This window comes from Scleropages formosus, chromosome 14 (genome assembly GCF_900964775.1).
Source record: "Scleropages formosus chromosome 14, fSclFor1.1, whole genome shotgun sequence".
Taxonomy (NCBI): Eukaryota; Metazoa; Chordata; class Actinopteri; order Osteoglossiformes; family Osteoglossidae; genus Scleropages; species Scleropages formosus.
In genome coordinates this window covers 19,272,405-19,295,337 of record NC_041819.1, presented here as the reverse complement: position 1 = coordinate 19,295,337, position 22,933 = coordinate 19,272,405, and the positions used below count along the sequence as shown (strand labels likewise).

Sequence of the window (22,933 nt, the reverse complement as noted above, 5' to 3'; positions counted from 1 at the left end):
AAGCGCTGCGCAAAGCAGAGTCTTCAATGCACCCGAAACATGTCCACTAGGAGTGGGCAGGAAAACTACGAGACCACGGCGAGAATATACAAAAACACGAGAACTGTTTACTATGCAGGAGGCCGCAAACGGGTTTTCTCATTGATGTACCGAAGACATACTGTACAAGATACAGTATATAACTATAACCACATTCCCATATTTTGCAAAGTGAGTGCTGTCCATTTTGAGGGGTTCCTGTTTTCTCTTAATATATTACAGGGGGCAGGCGGTACAGCGGCACAGTGAGTAGCGCAGCTGTCTCACAGCACCAGGGTGGTGCAAGAGGACGTGGGCTCAATCCCCGCTCAGTCTGTGTGGAGCTTGCACATTCTCCCTGTGTCTTCATGGGTTTCCTCCTCCTGAGTAATACTGCTGTCCCTCAGCAGGTGGGTGGTGTGAGAGGATGTGGGTTCAATCCACGCTCGGTCTGTGTGGGTTTCTCTGGGTGCTCTGGTTTCCTCCCACACTCCAAAGACATGCTGTTCAGGTTCACCCATAGTGTGTGAGTGGCAGAGAAAGTGTGTGTGTGTTCCACCGATGTATGGATGAGTGACCTACTGTAAGTAGTGTATTTAGCAGTGTAAGTCACCTTGGTGAATAAGGTGTGTGGGCTGGTAACACTACATAGAGTTCATTGGAAGTTGCTTTGAAGGAAATTGTCTGCTAAATAACTAAAAGTAAAGGGTGTGCTGTCACCTTATGCTACTCATTCCTCTCCCTTGGGTGGGAATAACATGTTGTGATTTGCATACTAGTGCAGTACTTTCTCCAATAAAAACTTTTATTATAAAGCACTTAATACATATTTTTATCTTTTCCAATACCGTGATGGGTCCTGAGGAAAGCATTTGCAGGAACAAAGAGTTTCATAGGAGAGATGGTCATAAATATCCTATGAGCCTTGTGTATTGCATGCATTGGGGTGCAGTATAATAGGGTACATGCAGTTGTGTGTAAACAAAACAAAACAGGAATATTTAATATGAACTTCATTGTGAAGAGTAAGGATTTATAGAAGGCACAAAAAAAAAAAAAAAACAAAAATCATTCCACATTAAAGTGATTTGAGAACTGTGCACAACTTCAGATTCCTGCGTGTGAGGCCACTCCTCCTCCTCCTCCTCGCAATGGTTACAGCTGCTGCCTTTAGACCCCAAGGCTGCAGGTTCGATCTCCAGCTGTAGTGTCCTTAAGCAACGTACTTACCCTATTTTTTTAAAAAAAAAGGGAAAAATTACCCAGCTGCATAAATGGGTAAATAAATGTAAATTGCTTTTGAGAAAAGCAACAGATAAATGTCATGTAAACATCACCACAAAACAGAAAAAAAACTTCCACCTTTACATATCCATTCTGCCTTTTCAAATATTATTTATTGGTTTGAACTTCAAACAAAACTTCATTGATTGTCCAACACAAAATCTAGCACCAGTACAATAAAACTGTACCCTGGCTTATTAAAAAACAAAACAATAACTCTCAAAATATAAATGAATAATTATGCAATACTTCAAACAGAGCACCACCCATTGAAAATAATATTATTAAATAAAGAGTGAAATATGTAAAATATATTAAATTATAGTTTTTTTAATCTAGGCAGGAGCACAAATAAAACACTATAAATAAATCACATAATACTAAAGACCAATTACACTATTAAGAGAGGGTTTCAACCAAAGATTGTGACTCGGCCTCCCTGTGGGTGTCCTGGAGCATCTGCACGTTGCACCTATGGCGTCGATGCAGTATGCATCCGAGAGACAGTCTGCAGCTTTGCAGGAATCCAGACAAACGCTGTCCTTTCACAAAATCAGCTATAAGAGGGCAGAATGCGAGGGTCAACCAACCACGTATGTAAGGTAGGAAGCCGACATTAGGAGACGCAGAACGGACGTGCAGACGGTTTGAGAATGCACCGTCACGCGAAAAAGCTGAACTTAATTGACAGTCTTGACTTTGTTTAAAGGTGGACAGCTTGACTGGGAGACGTGAAATGAAACAGGATGGTTGCTGAAAAAGAAAAAGAAAAATCAGGTTTTCAACTTCAGATTGAATCGGTCAGTAATGGCACGCTGCAGGGGTTACGGGCGAATTTAAGGGTTTTTTTTTTTTTTTTTTTTTAGGAATCCAGCTTTGAAAAGAGAAGCAATACTGAGTGCTATTGGAATGGAAGAGTTAAGAAGTTCTTAACAGAAAATCACAGACACTGACACGCAGACAGACGGACGGACAGACGGACAGACAGACATGTGACAGGTCTCTGCGTGGAACCAGAAGTACTGGGTCTGTGGTGGATGAGGAGTCCGCAGCATCTCAGCGAAAGCACCGAAAGCAGTCGAATCGGAGCTTTCCCCCTAAGCGTACGATCTCCCAACTGTACAGCAGAGTTCATTGACGCAAAAACGTTTCTCAGACCATTTAAAAACATCTCTTGAAACAAAACACCGAGAAAACAAAAGCTCACCCTTCACCTTAATGCAAAAAAGTTCAGTTAGGTAGACCTGAATAAATAGATTCTTATGTGCATATAAAAAAGGCTTAAAACATTTACCAGGCATTGAAATGGTTGAAAAATACAGAGCGAAAGAGATCGCGTGAAACCTGATAGCTGAGTTCTGACTTCCCTCACCCATAGTGTCTACGTGGGCCTTCGAGCGGAGGGCTGCTGCTGTGAATCGTCCCTTCGGGATGGTCACACTGCCCTGTTCGTGCAAGTTACGCCTTCAAAAACACTGTTTATTCCCACTCATTAGTGTCCAGTTTTGTGTACGTGGTTGTCAAGGGTCACCCCTTAACCACAACAACAGGGCATCCAAAACCGCCCTTCCCGTGGCAATAACGAATACAAATTGCTGGTTCTGGTTACGGTGAATCATTCACCATGCTATGAAGCCCAACCATGTTGATGAGGATGCTCATTCTCATTTGATCAAGTCCTGGAGGGATGGTGTCTGCGGGGGACAGGAGGTGCTGTGAGCTATATGTCAGGGAGGCTACCGGCTGCAGGGATCGACCGACAGCTGCTCCCTCTCGAGACAGTGCACCGAGGAGCCCAGCAGCCTCTGCAGGTCCGGGACGCAGCGCACAAGCTGCACCGGGCTGTCGCTGTCGCCGTCGCCCTCCCGCAGGAGCTCCTCCGGCATGGGCGCGATCTGGCTGAGGGACACCTGCTGGCGGAGCCCGACGCGCGGCATGCCCACCACCTCGAAGTGCGGGTACCGGGCCTGGAATATACGCGCCGACGTCTTCAGCCTCCTTAGGACGTCCGACAGGAGGAACCAATTACAGTAGCTGCAAAATTAAAAACCGCATGAGCCGTGCATTCCATCAATGCTCCAGAAACACACTTTTGTAAAAAAAAAAAAAAAAAAAAGTCTTTCTCCGTTCAGAAAGATGCGTGTTCAATCTGTGACACTGGGTTGTTAACATTTCCTGAACTTCCTCCTCGCTGAAAATGCGCTCGTTTCCACGGCAACCCACTCACCCCTGGGAAAGGGACACTTGGACGTGGTAGCAGGGTAAGTGGGGCTCCTCGGAGAATTCAAACGAGAAGCCGTCCTCCGCATCCGTCTCCTCCTCCTCCAGCGCAGCGTCGCCGTCCGGTTCGCTCACCTCCGGCAGAGAAAGCAGAAAGTCCCAGCACTCCTTCTCTTCCGTCTCTGGAAAAGCAGAGATGAAGTTTAATGGCAGGGAGCGCAAACCCAGGGAGAACGATCCCTCTTGGCAGCTGCCGGCATTTTCCTCTCGGTGGCCTCAAGTGGGTTCAGAGCCCCCTCTGTAGGAACCTCTCTTAAGCACAGAAAATGTCACAAGTGCCAGCCAGTGATTTACTGCATTTCTTAGCCTTCATTTACACCTTCAGGTCAACAGACAACTCCATGCTCTTATTTTGACTATCCGGAATGCAAACATTCACACAACGAGTTTAACAAGATGTCCAGATAAGTACCATGTTAAGAGGAGTATCTGGAGCTAATAAGAAAATATTAAATAAAAGGAACAATAAAGGACCATTCACATTACAGTTGCTCCCATCCTTGTAAAATTCAAATCACACAAGAAAGCTTCAGCTGATATGCTGACAGATGGCAATGGCAAACAGTAAGTGCTGCCTTAAGTTTTTCTAAAGAGCAGAGAAGGTGGCAAAGAAGTAAAGATGAAGTAAACAAGATACAAGTGATCCTCTGCCTTCTATACCTACCAATTTGGAGTCATCAGCAGTGAAATGCCACCTTTCTGTTGTCCTCCACTCCCAGATAATACCTCCAGCTGAGTTAATGTGCGGTTGTCTGCTCGCGCGTGCTCACACTCACATACACACAAACTCTGAAGCCGCTGGTCCCAAGTGCGGTTGCAGTGAGCTGGAGCCTAAGTCGGCAGCGCAGGGCTGGGGGGGGGGGGCACCCAAGGTGGGACGTCAGTCCATTGCAAGGCACCCCAAGCAGGACTTGAACCCTAGACCCACCAGAGAGCAGGACCTGGCCGAGCCTGCCGCACCACCCCCACCCAGTTATCTGCTGTTCACGGTAACTAACGTACAACTTTGACTGTTTTTTAAATTTCTTATAAAGACAGTTTACTTATTCTTAGCATCCTCATATTCATGGTGGTAGGACCCCTGGGCAAGGCCCGACCACTAGGGACAAACCACCTGCCCCAGACAGCACGGGGAAAGGCCGGAGGGGGAGGGGACACACCCAGGACGGGACGCCAGTCCATCGCAAGGCACCCCAAGCAGGACTCGAACCCCAGACCCACCAAAGAGCAGGACCCGGACCAACCCACCGCACCACCGCATCCCCATCTAGTATCCTCATACTGGGTATTTTTTATACTACAACTCTTTTTACACAACACAACATTTTACTAGAAGTTAGGAAAAGTATCTGTCAGAGGTGTAACAGGCAAGAAGGACCTTTATGGCACTAATGTGTTCATGAACAGTCAGGGTTCCAAACCACTATGCCACCAACAGTTATTCCATTTTTTTTTTTTTTAAATCACAAACAATTGCTTACCAAGTACCATACTACTATAGAAATCCCACTGCAGGTTGGGATCTTCACAAGGGCGTCCGTCCAGATCTGCACAGTATTCTGAAACGGACAATATTGTGCTGTTAAAACAGCAACTTCAATGAACGAGTATCCAGTTAATTATAATGATCCATTACTGAACATATTTCCATGAATTTGAATTTCTTAACTATATGATTAAACCGGTTATCATACAATACAAACGAACAAGATGACCACTGCAGTATGAGAGTGTGCGTATTGCAGATGCTATGTTGTTACCCATGAGGAAGGTCTTCATGCCGCTGCTCTGGGCCAGTTTAAGCGCGTTCTGTCCGGAGTAGGTGGCCAGCGTTGGATCGGCCCCGTGGCTCAGCAGCATCCACACCACGGTCATATTATCGTTGGCCACAGCATCGTGGATCGGCCTGAAACGCGACACATTGCGTCATAAATGAAAATCAAGTTACACGTAACTGAGATTATCAGTCTCAAAAAGGGGGTTAAGAGAGGCTTCAGCCAGTCCTACCGTGTGCCATCCTGTGCGCTACAGTTGACGTCAGCCCCGTGATCCAGGAGCAACCTCACGATGGCAGCCCAGCCTTGGGCACTGGCCTCGTGGAGGGCCGTGTAACCTGCATTGTCTCGGCGATTCACCTCCCGCACGTCCCTCTCGAGGCAGTATTGAACCACCTCCTGTGGGAGCCAGTGGGTGGGGCCAGTGGAAGGAAGTTAGAACAATGCCCTGAAGTCGCAGTGTTCCACAAAGTTCTACAAAATGCCACTAAAGGTCCACAGCGAGGTCATGTGCAAGTCAGCACAGACCTGACGAACCACTCAGTACGTGGACTGAGGGGACTGACGCTAATACATCAGGGCGGCGGCCTGTTCTGAGACCCACTAGCACTGAGAGCTGGAGAGAACTGCTGGTGGACGGAGAGGTACCTGGTAGCCCAATCTGGCGGCTCTCTGAAGGAGGGTCTCCCCAGCATTCTTATTCACTATTAACCGGCGCACCTCTGGTGGAACAGGCCTGCTGAGAGCGGACTCTGCAGCCCCCCTCCTCCTGGTGATGCCTCTCCGGCAGGCGGTGGCAGAGGGTAGCCCCTTGGGGCTGCTGACAGAACCCGGGGACGAGCGCTTCTTCAGAGGGGTGCTGTTGACGTCAGTGATGAGGGAGCTGGAACGTTTGCCCAAAGGACCACTTTTGTTCTTGAGCTGTAACACAGATCCGAAGGTATACGGGAATGAGAACAGCGTTCCGTTATAACAACCTCATCACAACTCACAAATTCCCTTACGCTGTATTATAAAAACCTTAAGGATACATAAACTATTAACATGCATGAATTCCATGTTGTATAACAGGGCTTTGTTGTATTTTTTTTCACTCAGTTCATATATTATAGTAATATAAAAATGACAATAATAATGTAGTGTGATATAATTATGTTTCCGTGCTGCACTATAGTATCGACTTTCATTTTTAAATCTGCGTTTGAGATTCTTTCCCGCACCAGCAAAATACTCGTGTTTCTGCTTGCTACTCACTGTAAAAAAAAAAGTAACCTGAATCAAATCACAAACGGAAGGTTCTGTAAATGAACAATATTTCTGTAAATAAAGCCCAATCAGTGATAAGACACACTGAAAAAATAAGAAATATGGTGCCTTGTAGCGGCACAACCAGTCAGTGTTGGGGTACAGAAGATGAGGTAGTCAGTGCTAGACTTCACCAAAGTATAATATAATAAGGTTGAAGGGACAGCCGTCATAAGTCGTGCATGTTTGTAAGTCGTGCACGTTCGTAAGTCGAAGGCTACCAGTACAGTGAAAATGCTGAGCCCTGGCAGCAGCCCAGCAAGCGCCAGCCCACCCATCAATGACTCCTCAACGGCACAGTGAAGTCTTACCGTACTTGTTTCTCACTTACTTTCCAACACACTTCTTTCTACTCAAGCTCTTCCACAGTCCCTCAAAATCTCCCTACCTTCTCCTCCTCCTCCTCGTTGCTTAAGTGTTTGCTTTTGAACTTCCTCTTCCCTGAGGGTTTGTCTGCGAGCTCGGCAGCGGTGCTCGGGTCCGAGTGGCGCGAGGACCCAGCATGAGTGAGCAGCACCCCCCTGGAGCAGCTGTCGGGACTGGCAGACCGACCTGGCAGCGTTGTCCGAAGACGTGGGTATATCCCTCCCATCTTCTGGACTAGACACAACAAGGAACTGACCTTAGAGACACCTTCATTCTTAAGTATATATCTCATTTAAAATAAAAAAATTAAAATTTGCTGTAGACTGCCACCATTTCCACACGTTAATCAATAAGTCCTAAAAGAGCATCTGGCAGTTTACAACACTGTTACCTCTAGCACAATACCAGCACACCGACCCCTTGCATTATCAAGGTCAAGATTATAGTCTTCAAGGCTATAAATATTTTCCATTGTGATGCAAAAATGCTCATGTTCAGTGCCTATTCCAGAAGCACAGGGTGTTGGGCGATTCAAGGTGCAACCTGGACAGGATGCCAGTTCATTGCAGGGTAGCCACACATTAACCTGAAACACATCTTTGGACTGCAGGAGGAAACCAGAGCACCCAAATGAACCCTATAAAACTCCACACAGACTGAGCTGCTTTCAAAGCTATGCCCATACAACCCAAGCACCATAAAATAGGAGCGCTACCTGCTGCGCCACTGTGCAGCTCTGTTGAGTCATTTTTAATTAGCTTTAATGAAGTTTAAAGATGAAAATATTAGAAGTCTAAAAGAGTTTTTGATTATTAAAGCTAAATCTGACACTAACTAGTAAATAAATCAAGAGCTTTCCGTATTACTGTATTTATAACTGTATTACAAGCTCTTATTGATACTGACTGTGCTACAGGCAAAACTAATTACAGACACACTTCGGTCCCGGCAAACTAATTCGTGGGAGTGTACATTGGGATATTATTAGCGTCTAAAAGTATATCTAGTACAGTAGATGCATAATCAACAAATTCCAAAGTGACACATAATCTTTTGGTAACACAGCATTAATATGACTAATACTGCAGGCTGTTTCATAGTGCTTTTCCAACACTTCCACCCACAACTTTAGCTGTTCGTACACTTCATTATTTTCACAGGAGCTGTCAAATGCCTTTCTCAAGGGTACTACATTAAGGTCACAGCCTTCAGGTAACAAGAAGGTGTCTTGAGCCACTATTACTATGACACCTTTGTCCTATCGGTGACTTACACCGTTAGACGTGTTCTCAGCGATTCAGAGTAGGTACGGTGATCTACGGAACTACAGTAAGAGTGGGAACGAGGGGCCTTCCGTCTACAAGTTAACGGCGACCGTTTATTTCGTGACCGTTCGTACCTGCTTCATCTCGAGCAGCTCGCCGGGTGGTCACGCATTTTCTGTTCGGTTCATCTCTGCTCACGTCCCTCTCCATAACGTACTCCCCATTCTGGTATCTCCTGTTCTTGCAGCGTTTTCTTTTCTTCTCCACCCCTGCGTGTTCCATGCTGCGTCGCCCTGCCGCAACCGGCGTCTGCTGGGCCTCATTAGGCCGGGGGGTCGAGCGCGGCCTGCCTCTTGGCCGCCGGGGCGGCGGGGGCAGGGCGAGAGGGGCGGCTGTGGAAGAACCATGATCGCGCCGCTCAATTTCTTCCGCTCGTCTCCTGCCCCTCTTCGGCTTAGCGGCGCCACCCTCCGAGGACCAGACCTCCGCAGCGGACCCAATGAGTCTTCCGCTCGTACCCCTCAAATTCAAAGGGGTTACGGGGCAACTGTTCCCATCACCTGTGGAGCACAGCGACAGGCTCCTCGTGAGGACCCCTTCCCATAAGAAAGCGCAAAGTTTGGCGAAAAGAGTATAAAATCATCCAGCTGGGTAATTACAAAATTTAACTATTGAGACAGTTACACATCTAACTTACATTTAGAGCATTTAACTACTGAGCGCAAATCAGGCTGCGAGCCATCATACATATCTTTGTCTTCACCCTCGGGTTGTGTTAAAATCAAATCTGACCCATACAACTTCCACCTACCCTAACTATGGTTTCTTCCATCTGACTGCTATAAGACTTCATGACATCCTCCGCACTAGGTATCTGAACACACAGATTTATACCCAGCCTCACTGAATTTTACATGTTCTATTAAAATTTTCCACATCTGTAGTATGTGTGACCAGATTTTGCTGCCACATGAAATGAATGGGTGAGAATGTAATAAAGAGTTTTTAAATCAAATGATAAATTCAGGAGATCACGCACACACACGGGGCGTTATTTGAAGTAAATGAGATGAACAGACCATGAATTCCAAACAGACGTGTAGAACTTGTGATAATGACTATGAATGAAGTTGGTTAAAAGGTGCAACCCAACACTAGGTGGTATTTTATAATTGCTTTAAAAACAGTTATAATGGAACACCTAATTTTGGGCAGGAATATCAAAAACACAAAGCTGTTTCAAACACAACCCAAGCGTTAAACACACAAGCCAAAGTCACCTGCTTTGCTGTAAGAAAGCTCCTCCATAGGTGCGCTGCCCTTCCCCTCAAGAGGCCTCTTTCGCTCCCTGACCCCCGGCTGACTTGGCTCTACAACAGGTCCAAGTCGCACCTTCAGCTGCAATACATATGGCGCCATCAACTGATATTGGATCAAAGTGCCTTCAGAACGTCTGGTTGGCTTCAGTAACATCAGAAATGTTACCAACCTATGAAAACAACTCTTAACCTTTTGAGATATTGTGAATTATTGCAACTAATAATAAAATACAACATTGCTTCATCTTTGAGTTAAAAACTCTGCTCTACATGTGCTGTAAATTACATCATATCATTATAACTTTATTCACTTGCATGCTTCAGCAGGAGATAAAAAGAGACACTGTGAATTGCTCTTACCTTCTTTGCCTGTTGTTGGTTCTTGATCACAGGGACCTCCTTGTGATGTTTTGTGATGGATATTCCCAAAGGATCCTGCAGTGTTTTAACACGCTTACTCTGCCTAGACTTCTTGCACTTGTTGACTATTGCTCTTGATGTGGTACAGCCTTCTTTCACACCACTTGTTCCATTTGTTTCTTCTCCCAGCTGCGTGACAGCTGTACTCTTGCCCGTGAGTATGGAAAACGCAACACCATCAAGTTTCACACGTGGAGAGGTACATGCTGTTAAAGGCCTCTCGTCCTTCGTTGAATCCCCTGCCTCAAAGACTAGCGATGATCTTCTTTTAACCTTGCCCTTGTTCTGACAACAGCCGCCAGGCACCTGGTTGTGGACAGGTCTTGAATTTTGTGGTTCATGTCTTTTTTCTGTGATATCTTCTTGCTTTGCACATTCCTCAACAGCTTTGCCTCCAAGTGCTGCATCATTCCTGGCTATACCACTTGGTGTCCCACTAGGGGAGCTCCTCTTCAACTTTACATCTCTCTTTGTTGGAGGTGAAGAATTTGAAGGCTCCCGCTTCTGCCATGTTGGACTTTCCAGGGGTGAAGGAGGTAATGATGAAACCCTTTCTGGATCTAAAGCTATCGGATTACAGCATGCCTGGCTAGCAGGTCCTGACATTTTTGGGCTTCCTTGCTTTACAGTAGACATAGAACTAGAAAAACACCACTTTGAGATTTCTTGCTTTTCCTCCACCCTCTTGGGTGAGTTCTGAAGAACGGTGTCTTGAGTATTAGTGCTTGTCCACGGTTGTGGTGACCTTTCAGTGGCCTTCTTTTGAACTGAAGCTGTCAGATCAGGGAGAAGAGTCATTTGGTTGACTTTCGGAGAATGTGGAACAACGGCTTTTTTGGCACCGATTTTACAGTGAGACTGCCTATTATAGACCCTAGGAATGACATCTTTGGGTTGACCTGCATCTCCATTTTTCTGTATACTACTTAAATGCTTAGAATGAAATTTCTGTGCATCCCTTTTAACAGGTGATCCTTTCTTCCCTTTTGACACAAGTTGATCCCCTTGATCTATGATTGATATAGTTTCAGGTCTGCCTAAACTCTGAAGGTCTTCTAAAAATGCTGAATTTTTTCCATCTTTGCTGCAAAGTGTGGAAGCTAATACAGGATTAGCAACACCTACATACGTCCCGGGAAGGTTTATAGAGCCATTTACTGAAATTTTGGAATAAGATGTAGATGGTTCCAAGACCTGGTGGTTCAACAAAGTAATACCATTCTTTGGTGGAGCACCATTTCTCATGGTGTCTAGAAGGATTGCATAAGGAACAGTCGGTGCAATGTTAGCCTGCGTCTGATGAATCTTCTTTGAAGCCATGGTATCATTCTGCCCAGATTCCAGGTGAGGATCTGATAGTAATGCTTTCTCAGCTTCAGTTTTCTGTCGCTTTGACTTTGAAGACAAATCAAGGGGCAAGTCTCTTGCTTCACCAATGCACACAGTGGGATGCTCCTCGGTGCTACGCAGTGACTTCAGCCTGGCATACGTCAGCGATGCATTTTCAACACTATGAGGCACATTTGTTGAGGGACATTTCTCCATTTCGTTCAGCATCCTGCTCGGCGCATTAATGCTGGCCTGAGTTGAACAAGTGTGGGAGGAAGGAGAAATCGAGAGCGGGAGCACAGGAACAGAGTCCAGTGTAGACTGTTTTAATGGGAAAGGACCTGCGGGTGACGGCACAGATTCTTGGGTCAAAGTGTGCTCTTTCCTGGCTTTGAAGCTCTTCCTGCTGGACAAAGTGCCACAAGCGGGTTTCCGTGTTGCAGTAGGGAGCTCAGCCTCAGGTGCCAGGGCTCTGCCTATGGAGAGGTGGTAAGAATACGCTCGAAGCTGCGTAGACATAGCGGAACTTGTGCCTTGCATGTGACTATCAGCACTTACAGCAGCAACCTGCCCCAAACTGTGAAGAGCGATTTTTCCCACAGGAGACTCAGAGTTAGAAGGGACAAGAAATGCTATAGGCTGACCCGCTTTAAAATGTGAAGAGCACTGAACACCAGGGGGAAGATTTATTACAGTCTGAGGCTGCGTATGTGTTTTTTTGGTAGGGTCTGTAGGATCCTGGTTCAGAGGAGCCACAAGCTCATCACCGTCAACATTTTTACAGACCTTTGTCTGTTCCTGCAAAGCAGTGGTCTGCAGAGCAGGGCTTAACAAGGCTGTGCTATCATATGAGAAAGTGACGGGGGCTTCGAGACAGTTTTTTACGTGACCGCTCTTTAAAGACACTAGGTTCTTCAGATCTGCTGTGGGGCCTTGCTTCCGGTCAAGTGGAAGATCTGCAGTGAGATCTGGCGGTAATTTTTGAGATGGAAGATTCCCCACCATAATCCTGTGCTCCTTCTTAAGGTCTTTGCTTACTGCCACTCCATCCCCCACATTCATCTGAATGGGGTTCACCTGGTTAACAACAAAAGAACAAAATTCCATGCAGAAATAAATATTCTCAATGTTATGCATTACCAGTTCAGGTAACTCTGTTCCTCAAGATATGCCTGGATATTTTAGATGTGGCCACCTAAAAATGACCAGAGCTCTCCTATTTTCAGACTTGGGTAAAGTTGGTGTTATCTGAATCGTACAGCAGTTTCTGGACTAAAGGTTTGCTTTACTCTAAAAATATTTCACTGTTCATTAGCAGTCATTTTAATTTATGAACATCCTTAAAATTTAAAATATTTTTTGCTTCTTCCAGCGAACGCATACACCAGCATGTCTGACCTACAGAAATCCTAACTGGGAAAAAAAAACACGTTACCTGCATTCAGGAAATGCTAACATAACATTCCTTCTGAGGTGTTGCTAGCAGGTCTTCACCACTGGCCTTTTCTTCAGTATATGAAGCTCCACTGTTGAAGAAAATGTTGTAGAAGCATTTTATTCGGCATGTAATACGTTCACTGGAATATGCGCAGGTGCTAAGAGTATGTAAATGCCAACCGGTAAACTGATATTGAAAATATTTTTGGCACTTTTCTCCCACATTTTCTGTATCAAATTTGTCAAATCACATCTTCCTCCCCGAGATCTCCAGAGCACAGAGGACAGCTGAGGTGTGAACTTCCAGTTCACATTCTTAACTATGCCTTTATTTTCACACAAGTCTAGTTGACCCTCGTGGGAGGGCTAAGCAACACATCGCTCAACACTGGCAACCAGCAGCTTGCAGGTGCCTGACAGATTAGTCGAGGCTGTAATGAGAACCAAGAGGCAGACCTTGATCTATCACCCTCCCCAGTAAAAGGAGGCCAGTTTCGTTCAAAAACAAGATTCTTGGTCACAATCAGAGAACGACATACTCATGACTCTTACCGCAAAGCTCTATTGGTACTAGGCTGGTTGCCACTTTTACTACATTAGGATCCATTCCTTATTACTAATAGCATTTCGTGCTGTGCGAATGAATATGTGTTATGGTCTAAATTAGGGTTCCTAAAATGGTATCATGTGCTAGACAGTACATGGATTTAAAAGTGATCCATAAACCACCAAATTTACTGGAAAATAAGTACGAATTTCTTACAGAACCCGTTCAGTCAGTTCTTGCTAAAGTACAAAGAAGATCCACACATGCACCGGCCTGCGAGAGCATGATCTGAAAAACCTGCGCTAAATTAAATGCTTTTCCAAGCCTGAATATTAAGCAAATGGAAAAAAAAAAGTGCAAGTAAACTGTTTCAAAATATCTGAAAGTAAACCAAACTTTGTGCAAAAGCTGCTGATGTTTCACTAAAACTGAATACCTAGACTTCAAGTGTGATGCCCAGCAGTCCCTTATTTTCAGAGTGCAGACAGTCCAATTAAAGTCACCATTTGACTTCATCATTCATCTCACACAGCATACAGTTTATGACCTAAAACATCAGATTTATGAAGCACCAAAGACTGCTTTCTTTCATTTCAGCTTAAAGTACTCTTAACAGTGCTAAAGATCCCACAGCTAAAAAGAAAAGATTCACCTCAGAAAATATTTTATAAAACACAACACACAATTGCTAAAACAGAGCAAACATAATTACAATTTATACTGGATTGTAGCCACCGATTGGATGTATCAAAGCATTCTGAAATCGACTCTTCAACAGGGTAACAAACTGGCTAAGTAAACCTGCCATTTCCAAAGCCCCGTGCATTTGGAACCCTGTGTTCTCATGATCCCTGTGTGACTCCCTCACTGTTCTTTGCCGAAGTGGTCAACGATAACTGAGGAACATACATTACTGCGCTTGGGGTGCCAAGATTACAGCAGAGAAGGGAGAGCGGGGTAGGACCAGGGTGGGAATGTGGGATGGGTAAGAGAATGGGTCCCTCCTCTCCCTTTCTCAGATTCCTAAGGTGTTTTAACGCAAACACCTTAGGAATCTCAGGAAAAAAGTGACAGCAACACCAGTGATCTATTCAGAATCGGAGGGGGGTGAACCATTATTCCCATAAGCACTTTTAAGATCTAGAACATTAGAGTACTTAAGCTGAGTTTCAGTTTTGTTTTCAGGTTACTCACAAACATGAAAGTGCTCATCATTCAGGCCAGCGCAGATTAAATGTGCATATGAAAAAATTAATTGAAGAAATATCTGCACCAAACTCAAATTGCCAGAACAAAGGAAACGGCACATATCAGCTAACACCGAAGAACTTCCAATAAAAACCAGAGTCAAGATCTAGTTCTCCTGAACGAAACGTCCGCTGAAATCACTGCATCGGTGTCCAAGTAGATGACAGTGTGAGCTCATCATCGCTTCAGAAGGGATAATGAGCTCTGCTTAGAAATGTAAACTCATTATAAAATGGGATGCTCTTCATTCAAAGGTTTCAGCAAGGAAGGTATGCTGTTCTTTTTTTAAACCTTAAATTGAACAATCAATCCACCAGTCTGCTACTGAACTCTTACAAGTTGCTCTCCATTCATCAACCACTGCTCACCATACAGTAAGTACATCATGTTGTGACACATATAGAAAAAACCACATTAATTCTCTATAAAGATTCCTGTCTTCTCCAGAGTTTCCCCAAATCCACATTTCCCTGCCCTGAAGTGAATAAGAAGTAATTAAAAACAGTCTCAGACCTAAAGGATGGGGGGTTAGGAACCATATCTTTTTCTTGTATTATACAAATTCGAAAAAAAAAAGATGCTCCGACTTCTCACTTTGCTCACAATTCGAAGCATTTCGATTCTGAACTGTCACTCAAGAGTCCTAAACTAAAGTAAACTGATTTTTTTAATAAAAAAAAAAAGAAAAAAAAAACGTCCCTCAAGTTGCGTGTCAATTTCTCCACACATGGCAGTATCGATCTTCGAAGTTCATCGACAGATTCCACAAAAGTTCGCGGATTTTCGGCAGACTGGACTCTGGGGTGTTTTTATGAAGAAAATGCTACGGGGAAATTTGAATGAAAAAGAGGGGGCGCGTCATTAAAAAAAAAAAAAAGAAAAAAAAAAAAAAAAGCAGAAGTGTGGCGCACGAAATTGGTTCGGCGAGTTCATCGAGTCTCCGAAGGCTGAGTCGTCATTTCCATAGAGCTCGCGCGGACGTCGCGCGCAGAGCAGCGGGGACAATGTGGCCAACAGCGCCAACACACAACAGCGCAGCTCGCGCAGACTGAGTTCCCACGAGCGCCCAGCCGAACAAATAGACAACGAGCGTTTGCGTGGATCTGCGGGAAATAAGAGAGAGGAGGGGAAACACTTTTGACGCACTCCGTCTTCATTCGGAAACGTTAGGCGGGATGCCTCCTAGTTGGGGCGCTTTAACATTATCGCGAGCCGAACTCGCCGTCCGCCCGCCCGGGGCGTGAGGACACGTGAAGGAGCGCGTTTTCTCACAATGTGATCCGAACAACACAACATCTGAAGAGCCCACCTTGCCCAGACTCTGCCGACATCGCGTGGAATTGTGGAAATATCAGCGTCCGCCTGCGGGGAACCTCTACTATTTCGCCGCTGCGACTCGTCCGTACGACCGCATTAGATTAACATCACTATTGCATTTACTCTGACGCGGAATTAAAAATAAAATGTGGTTAGCAAGCGATGTGACAATTTGTGCATATTAAAATGACAGTTTCATCCGGTGTGCGTGCGTTTAAAAATTACATACAAAAGCCAGCGAATTCTGTGCCGTTCATTGTCGTCCGTCGGAGTTCAATAATCTTCCCCCCGTTTTCGGTTCCGAAAGTCCAGCGGGGTTTTGTCAAGGCAGTCCGTACTGTATTGCTGTCTCCGATGGGAGAGTGGTGGATTGAGAGCTAATTTATTATGGGATTTGTAGTTTTTCGTTAGCAATACTCTGCCAACGACGGAGCTAAGGAAGGGAGGAGCATCAACTACAAATCCCAGCATTCAATGCGATGAGTAGCCGCTCGAGGGGAAAAGGGATCGCAACGGTGCGCTAAACTGAAAAAGCCGTAGTGGTGAAGTGGAAGCAGAAATAAAGGCTAATAAAGAAGACTCAGACTGTCACAAAGCACATGCACAAAAAGAGGGATTTTAAAATTAAACTATGTAGCCGATACTGAATATGTCATCATGAAGTGTTAAAGACAAGGCAGTGGAAAGGTCTCGAGTGGTGCAGGGACATTGAGACCCGCGAACTGTAACGAAATGTTAACTAATAAAAATGATTTTACGTTCCTGGAACTCGCGCAAATTGTGTCGTGTTTTAGTCTGAAAGGAAGGCAGAGTAAAATACCTATCCACTCATAGACAGATTCTTGTCTAACACCTTTTTCCATTCTGACTCAAATGTACCAGGAGAGCACGAGAAACACGCAAAAGTTTGCTTAAATGACTGTAGGATAAAAACCTCTAGACTGAAAACCCCGTTAGTGGAAGAAAAGTACTCGTCTGACTCTACGTATTGAAGAAAAGTACTCGTCTGACTCTACGTATTCACCTCACCGTCTGGCGTTACAGAGCTGCTTTCCAGATCAAGCAAAATTGGGGTTTGTGACAGTATGTATTTATCGATACTTTTGCAAATGTAACTTTTCTTTATTCTAATACAAATACATAAATAAAGTAGCAAATGCACGTGCGATGAAAGTGATATGAAGTGGATTTTAGGCAATGCACTGAAAAAGAACTCAAATAAAAACGCCAGTATTTGGGGGGGAAAAACCCTAGACCCTTGAAACAATACGATCCAGTAAACTTTCCCTTCACTTTCTTTGGGGGAAATCTGAGTAAAATACCAGCCTCAAGTCCCAGTTGCAGTTAATCCCTTTAAAGGGTCCTTTATTCTAAAAGATTATAGGAACAGTGCAGTATTGTGAGGTATACCAAATATTACATAATTAAAATGCGAATATGGAAATATACCGTATATTTCAGCAAGCATTTTAAACCTTTTTTTTCCCCATACTGAATCTCATAACACAAAATTCATTTTAATTCAAAGTAATTGTACAGAATGCTCTTCTCACACTGACACAGAGCGCTGAACAAAGGATCAGAAGACATAATCCAAATAAGAATAATTTTCCTTACAAACCCCATATAGTAACATGGCAGTATCAGTTTTTTTTTTTTTTTAAAAAGGAGAGATCTGCGGGAGACCGTTACTGCATTTGTTCTGTTCCTCAACTACAATCGTTGTCCTACAACTATCAAGAATAGGTACCGATAATCATATCAGATAATCAGTCAATCATTCATTTTGTTCTTTAAATTTCTTTTTTCCCCGTTTGTTTCCTTGATTGATAGTTATAAAGATCTCGTATCCATACAATCCATTTTAATTAGTTTGCTCGGCCCTCATTAAAACAGCTTTTTGTCCTTCAACTCTGACCTTACATGTGAGGCCATGAGCATGACTGCCAATATTTCATTTATTTTAAAAGACAAGCTAATTAGTAATAAGGCAGAATTTACTGCAATTAACTTTGCTTACTAAATGACACCCGCCAAAAGAGCGAAATCTACTTGAAAAGCCTCTTGTTATACTTTTCATTTGGAAACCAACCAGCGAAGAATTGGGTGAACACGGCGGCACAGCGAGTAGCGCTGCTGTTCCACAGCGCCTGGGTGCTGCGAGAGCACGTGGGTTTTTTCCTGCTGTTCGCGTGGACTGGTCACTCTGAAATCACCGTGTGTGTTCCATTGCTGCATGGATGAGTGACCCAGTGTAAGTAGTGTATTTAGCAGTGTAAGTCACCTTGGTGAATAAGGTGCGTGGGCTGATAACACTATGAGTTCATTGGAAGTGACTTTGGAGAAAAGCGTCTGCTAAATGAATAAATGTAAGATGCTTCGAATAGAATATTTCATGTCTTGGAGTTGAAATTATATTTTAAAAAGTCTAAGCAAGCTTTACAAAGAAATTAATGGCGAAAAGCAATGATTATTACCTAACTAAAACTGATTTAGATATCTGGTAATTGGGAGACACGGTGGCGTAGCGAGTACAGCTGCTGCCTTATAGCGCCTCGACTGTTCGGCCGTAGATTCGAGTCCGGGTTTTGATAATGTAGAGTTCGCATGTTCTCTTTCTCCTGGTGTTCCAGTCCCCCCGCCCACCCCAAGTGACCACAGACATGCAGCTTAGGTGGACTGGTGACTTTAAATAGCTCGATGTCTGTGGCTACTCTGACATGAACTGGTCTCCTGTTCGGGATGTAACCCCCGAGCCTTGCACCTGATTCCGGGATAGGCTCATGACCCCCGCGACCCTGCTCACGAGAGACAGTTAATGAAAAAGGATAGATGATATTTGGTAATTGCTATCACGTTCATTCCCATAATCTTTAACGTAAAAAGTGGAAATTAGTGTTTTCTAAATTCTTTTCTATGGAGTCGCAGCAAGCACAGATTGTAAGAGACTAATACCACATGGGTTGCTGCTTCAAGTCCCAGGAGAATATCCTGTTGTACCTTTGGTAAGCACTTTATTTCTTTTTGCGGTGAATATCCAGGTATTTGTCTTAGTAAAAAGTCAAATATGGCAGCATTACTGAAAAGTGTCAAGTATAACGCATCACACATAACTACAAGCATACACATCAATACCGATAAGGGAAGATTCTTTGAAGAAAAATGTTAACTTTCTGCAAGAGAATTAAACAAGTCCTCATTAATGAATAAATGTTTCCACATAATCATCGTATTAAAAAAATCAGAAAAGGGGAAACCACGCAAGGAGAATGTGGAGCCTATAACCCCCCCCCCCGCAAATACTGCAATTTTTCACCCAAAGAGCTGAACACGAAGTCGTTTGGATCAAAGATAATAATCCAAATAATTAATTCTGGAGAATGAAAGATTTCTTCATTATTAGCCTATATTTAAATTTTAACTGATGCGTTTCTCAACAGTACGTTACAACATTACAGAAGCAACATGCGATGCCATGTACATCACCACTTTTACAGTATGAGCCCAGGGTAAGTATTTACATTTATTCATTTAGCAGACGCTTTTCTCCAAAGCGACTTCCAACGAACTCTATGTAGTGTTATCAGCCCACACACCTTATTCACCACGGTGACTTACACTGCTAGATACACTACATACAGTGGCTCACTCATCCATGCATCAGTGGAACACACTCTCTGTTACTCCCACACTATGGGGGAACCTGAAAAGCATGTCTTTGGACGGTGGGAGGAAACCAGAGCACCCAGAGAAAACCCACGCAGACACGGGGAGAACATGCAAACTCCACACAAACTGAGCAGGGATGGAACCCATGTCCTCTCGTACCACCCAGGTACTGTGAGACAGCGGCGCTACTCGCCGTACCACCGTGCCGCCGTAAGCAAGGTACCGTGTGGGGATTGAACCGGAGACCTAATTCCAAGGCTGCAGCGCTAACCACTACGCCACCTACTGCTCTCTTAAGTTCTCTTTCGTGACCCAACCGGCACAAGCAGAACGGACACCAAGGTCACACCTCACTGAGGAGGGGTCGCGTTCAACTGGTCTCCCCTAACTGACACCATTAACTTCGCGTTTTTCAACTGAAGTAACGTGGAACGCAAAATCAGAGACAGGCCCACGCAACAGAATGAATCGCGACAACGCGTTTCATTAGCCCAGTTAGTGACACTGTTGCGGGCAGAGGCTCCAGGGACACTTCAAGACGCCCCGATATTTTCCCCAGACACGGCCCCCGAGCCCAGAGAATTCCACGTGGGGAAGGAGGGTCACACCTGAGGTGGCGCCGATTTACACGCACACGTGGTTCACGCGCGTCTCAGAGTGAAGTAAATATAACGCGATCGCTAATTCCTTCACCGAGGCCTCGGATTGAAGAGCGACGCGAACGACCTCCCCCCCCCACCTCCTCTTCATCCTCCGCCCGGAAACTATCAGCGAAGAGGTGAAGACATCTGCGGGAATGTGCCTTACACGGGCGCGTGGGTTATATAAACACGCAGGCTCCGTACCACCTAAAACGTGTTAATATTCCGACAGTGTGCATGGCTTCGATCATCGAGCATCTGGATGCAGGGCGGCCGAGCGGGGAATGAATTGAGAGAGACGTAATTCCGTAATTAAACACGACGACCGAACGCGGTGGGTGTGTGTGTGTGGACAGCGCCCCGTGGGCTGCGACTCCCACAGTCCGCGTGCCGCAGGAAGGGAGCGGATCGTCCGGAAAAAAAGCCCGCCGGACGCGTACCGGACTGGGAAGGCGTGGCGATTCCGGCCCCGGGTCCGATCGCCTCGTCGAGTTCCGGTCAAAAGCTGCATGAGTGGCTTGTTTTGACCCGAGTGGACCCGGTCCTGACGCGTGATCAAGATTCGCGTGCCGACGTTCACAGCCTCCTGTCAGAAGAGAGCTGCGTGGCCCGTGGAAAGCAAGGGGGCAAAGCACCTTGATTAAGAACATTCCCCAAATAAAAATGCATTATGATTTCTTTATTTAAACCAACACCGCCTTCTGTACTGGTCATTTCATTTATAGTTTTGTTTTTTTTTTTTTTTTTAGGTCCACGCCTGACTCTCTTCTTAAACTCGCATAATGCTTAACTAAAATCCTCCGCTTTACTAAACCCAGCAAGTTTAAGCGAGTGAAGAAAACATTTTTGTAAAAGAAACACGAAGAATTGCTTATTGTTGGCATGGAACCCAGCGGTCATGTTGACGAATGGAAGCTAAACTTATAATCTAAGGAAACGGTGACAATTACAGTCCAGCATAACAAGCGAAGGATATGACCACATTTATTAAGTTGGACTGTTGGGCAGAAGTAAAACTGTTCAAAGCGACCCAGAAATAATAAATAGAACGCAGAAGAGCAAAGAAAGAAGGCAGCACACATGATAGGATACACGGGACGCGACCCCCCAGAAAATATTTTGTAGCAAGCGGTTGCGTTGCATTTCCAGTCCAGGTTTACACGCAGAATTTCACGTTTTCGCACGCTTCTCTGACCTTGTTTCATTTGTTGTACAAAATTAATTTGAAATTCCGCGACAAATTGTCTGAAGTGCAAAATGGGACCGACGTGGTTCAGTCAGTCTCGTGAATGCAGAGTAACAGCCCGATAATAAAAGTCTCATTTTACACGATGAAAAAAAAAAAAAAATACAAGGCGGACAGACCGTGCATGTGTTGTAAGCACCAATTATATTTAGCAAAAATACGTTAAAAAGTTTAAAGACTTAGAGTATTGCCCCATGACGTCGTGTAATGCCCCTAATACCCCTCTTTCGCCAGCAGTGCCTTTGTTATTAATGGAAATTGCTCTCGAGCCGCCTTACCTTAACCACTCAGAGCTGTCCGCCGGCCTTAGCCTGGACTTATTCACGCTGAAGCGTCGGATCACAGCGCCGATCCCTTTCCCGGGGATCTAAAATCGCCTTAAAGTCGAACAAAACGAAGGTAAAATTTGGGCTTCTCCGCACGATCTTCCCTTATTGCCAGTTTCAGTCCGCAGAAGCCGAAGCGAAGCATCGCGCACCCTGGGTCCTAGCGCCGGCGGGTTGGTGTCCACAGGTGAACAGCTCAGGTTGGTTGGTACCCCAGGTTGACGAGAGACGCGAATTAGAGGTGGATGTTGCGTGTACCTGCGTTACATTTATTAGCCTTTATTTAGCAGAGGCTTCCTCCAAAGCTAATCGAAAAGTTAGTTTATCGACGATTTATATTTATTCACTGTTCGATGCCTCGATAACTAAGGTTTCCACAGGAGCAATCATCTGAACCCGCGACTTTCAGGTTGCAAAGCGACGGTGTGTGTTAGTGCAAATTTAGGCTAATAATGACATGCAGAACTTGGTAAGTACTGGTAAATACTTAGGACTGATTACTGGTTACTGATTATTGGTAATCTTAAACTGTACATTGGAATGAATTACAATAAACTGAACTGATAAACGATACAGTGAAACATGTTTTGCCCTTACAAATTCCAATTGCTGTGCTGTGCATAGAATTTCAAACAACTGTACTTCTGTGCAAATGTATAGGCCTTTAGCATATACGGGGGCGTGGTGGTGCAGCAGGCTTGGTTGGGTCCTGCTGTCTGGTGGGCCTGGGGTTCGAGTTCTGCTTGGGGTGCCTTGTGGTGGACTTGCATCCTTCCCTGGATGTGTCCCCTCCCCCTCCAGCTTTGCGCCCTGTGTTGCTGGGTTAGGGTCTGGCTCCCTGCAACCCCGCTCGGGACAAGCGGTTTCAGCCACTGTGTGTGTGTGTGTGTGTGTGTGTGTGTGTGTGTGTGTGTGGGGGGGGTGGAGTGGGCTTGGGTGGGTCCTGCTCTGTGGTAGGTCAAGGGTTTGAGTGCTGCGTGGGGTGCCTTGTGGTGGACTTGCATCCTGTCTTGGGTGTGTCCCCTCCACCTCCAGCCTTGTGCCCTGTGTTGCTGGGCTAGGCTCTGGCTTGCTGTGACCCTGCTAGGAACAAAGGAACAAGTGGCTGTGGACATTGTGTGTATGTGTGTATGTATATATA

At 45.1% G+C, this 22,933-nt stretch overlaps 1 protein-coding gene across 3 annotated transcripts; it reads right to left on the bottom strand.

The window, feature by feature from the left end:
• Nucleotides 1-1,646: 1,646 nt before the first annotated feature.
• LOC108931052 (BCL-6 corepressor-like protein 1) lies at nt 1,647-21,907 on the bottom strand. 3 transcript variants are annotated; one of them, XM_029258131.1, is made up of 12 exons: nt 21,745-21,907; nt 12,797-12,887; nt 9,973-12,438; nt 9,574-9,691; nt 8,428-8,853; nt 7,051-7,262; nt 6,006-6,278; nt 5,590-5,756; nt 5,343-5,488; nt 5,064-5,141; nt 3,530-3,704; nt 1,647-3,336 (listed from the first exon to the last, which is right to left on the bottom strand). In XM_029258131.1, the coding sequence occupies exons 2-12, from the start codon at nt 12,800-12,802 to the stop codon at nt 3,039-3,041; spliced, it is 4,365 nt and encodes a 1,454-aa protein (XP_029113964.1). In that variant the 5' UTR covers nt 12,803-12,887; nt 21,745-21,907; the 3' UTR covers nt 1,647-3,038. The 3 variants fall into 3 exon arrangements, with proteins under 3 accessions (XP_029113964.1, XP_029113963.1, XP_018602155.2); XM_029258130.1 differs by lacking the exon at nt 21,745-21,907 and adding an exon at nt 16,140-16,250; XM_018746639.2 differs by lacking the exons at nt 12,797-12,887; nt 21,745-21,907 and having other exon boundaries at nt 9,973-12,764.
• Nucleotides 21,908-22,933: the final 1,026 nt, after the last annotated feature.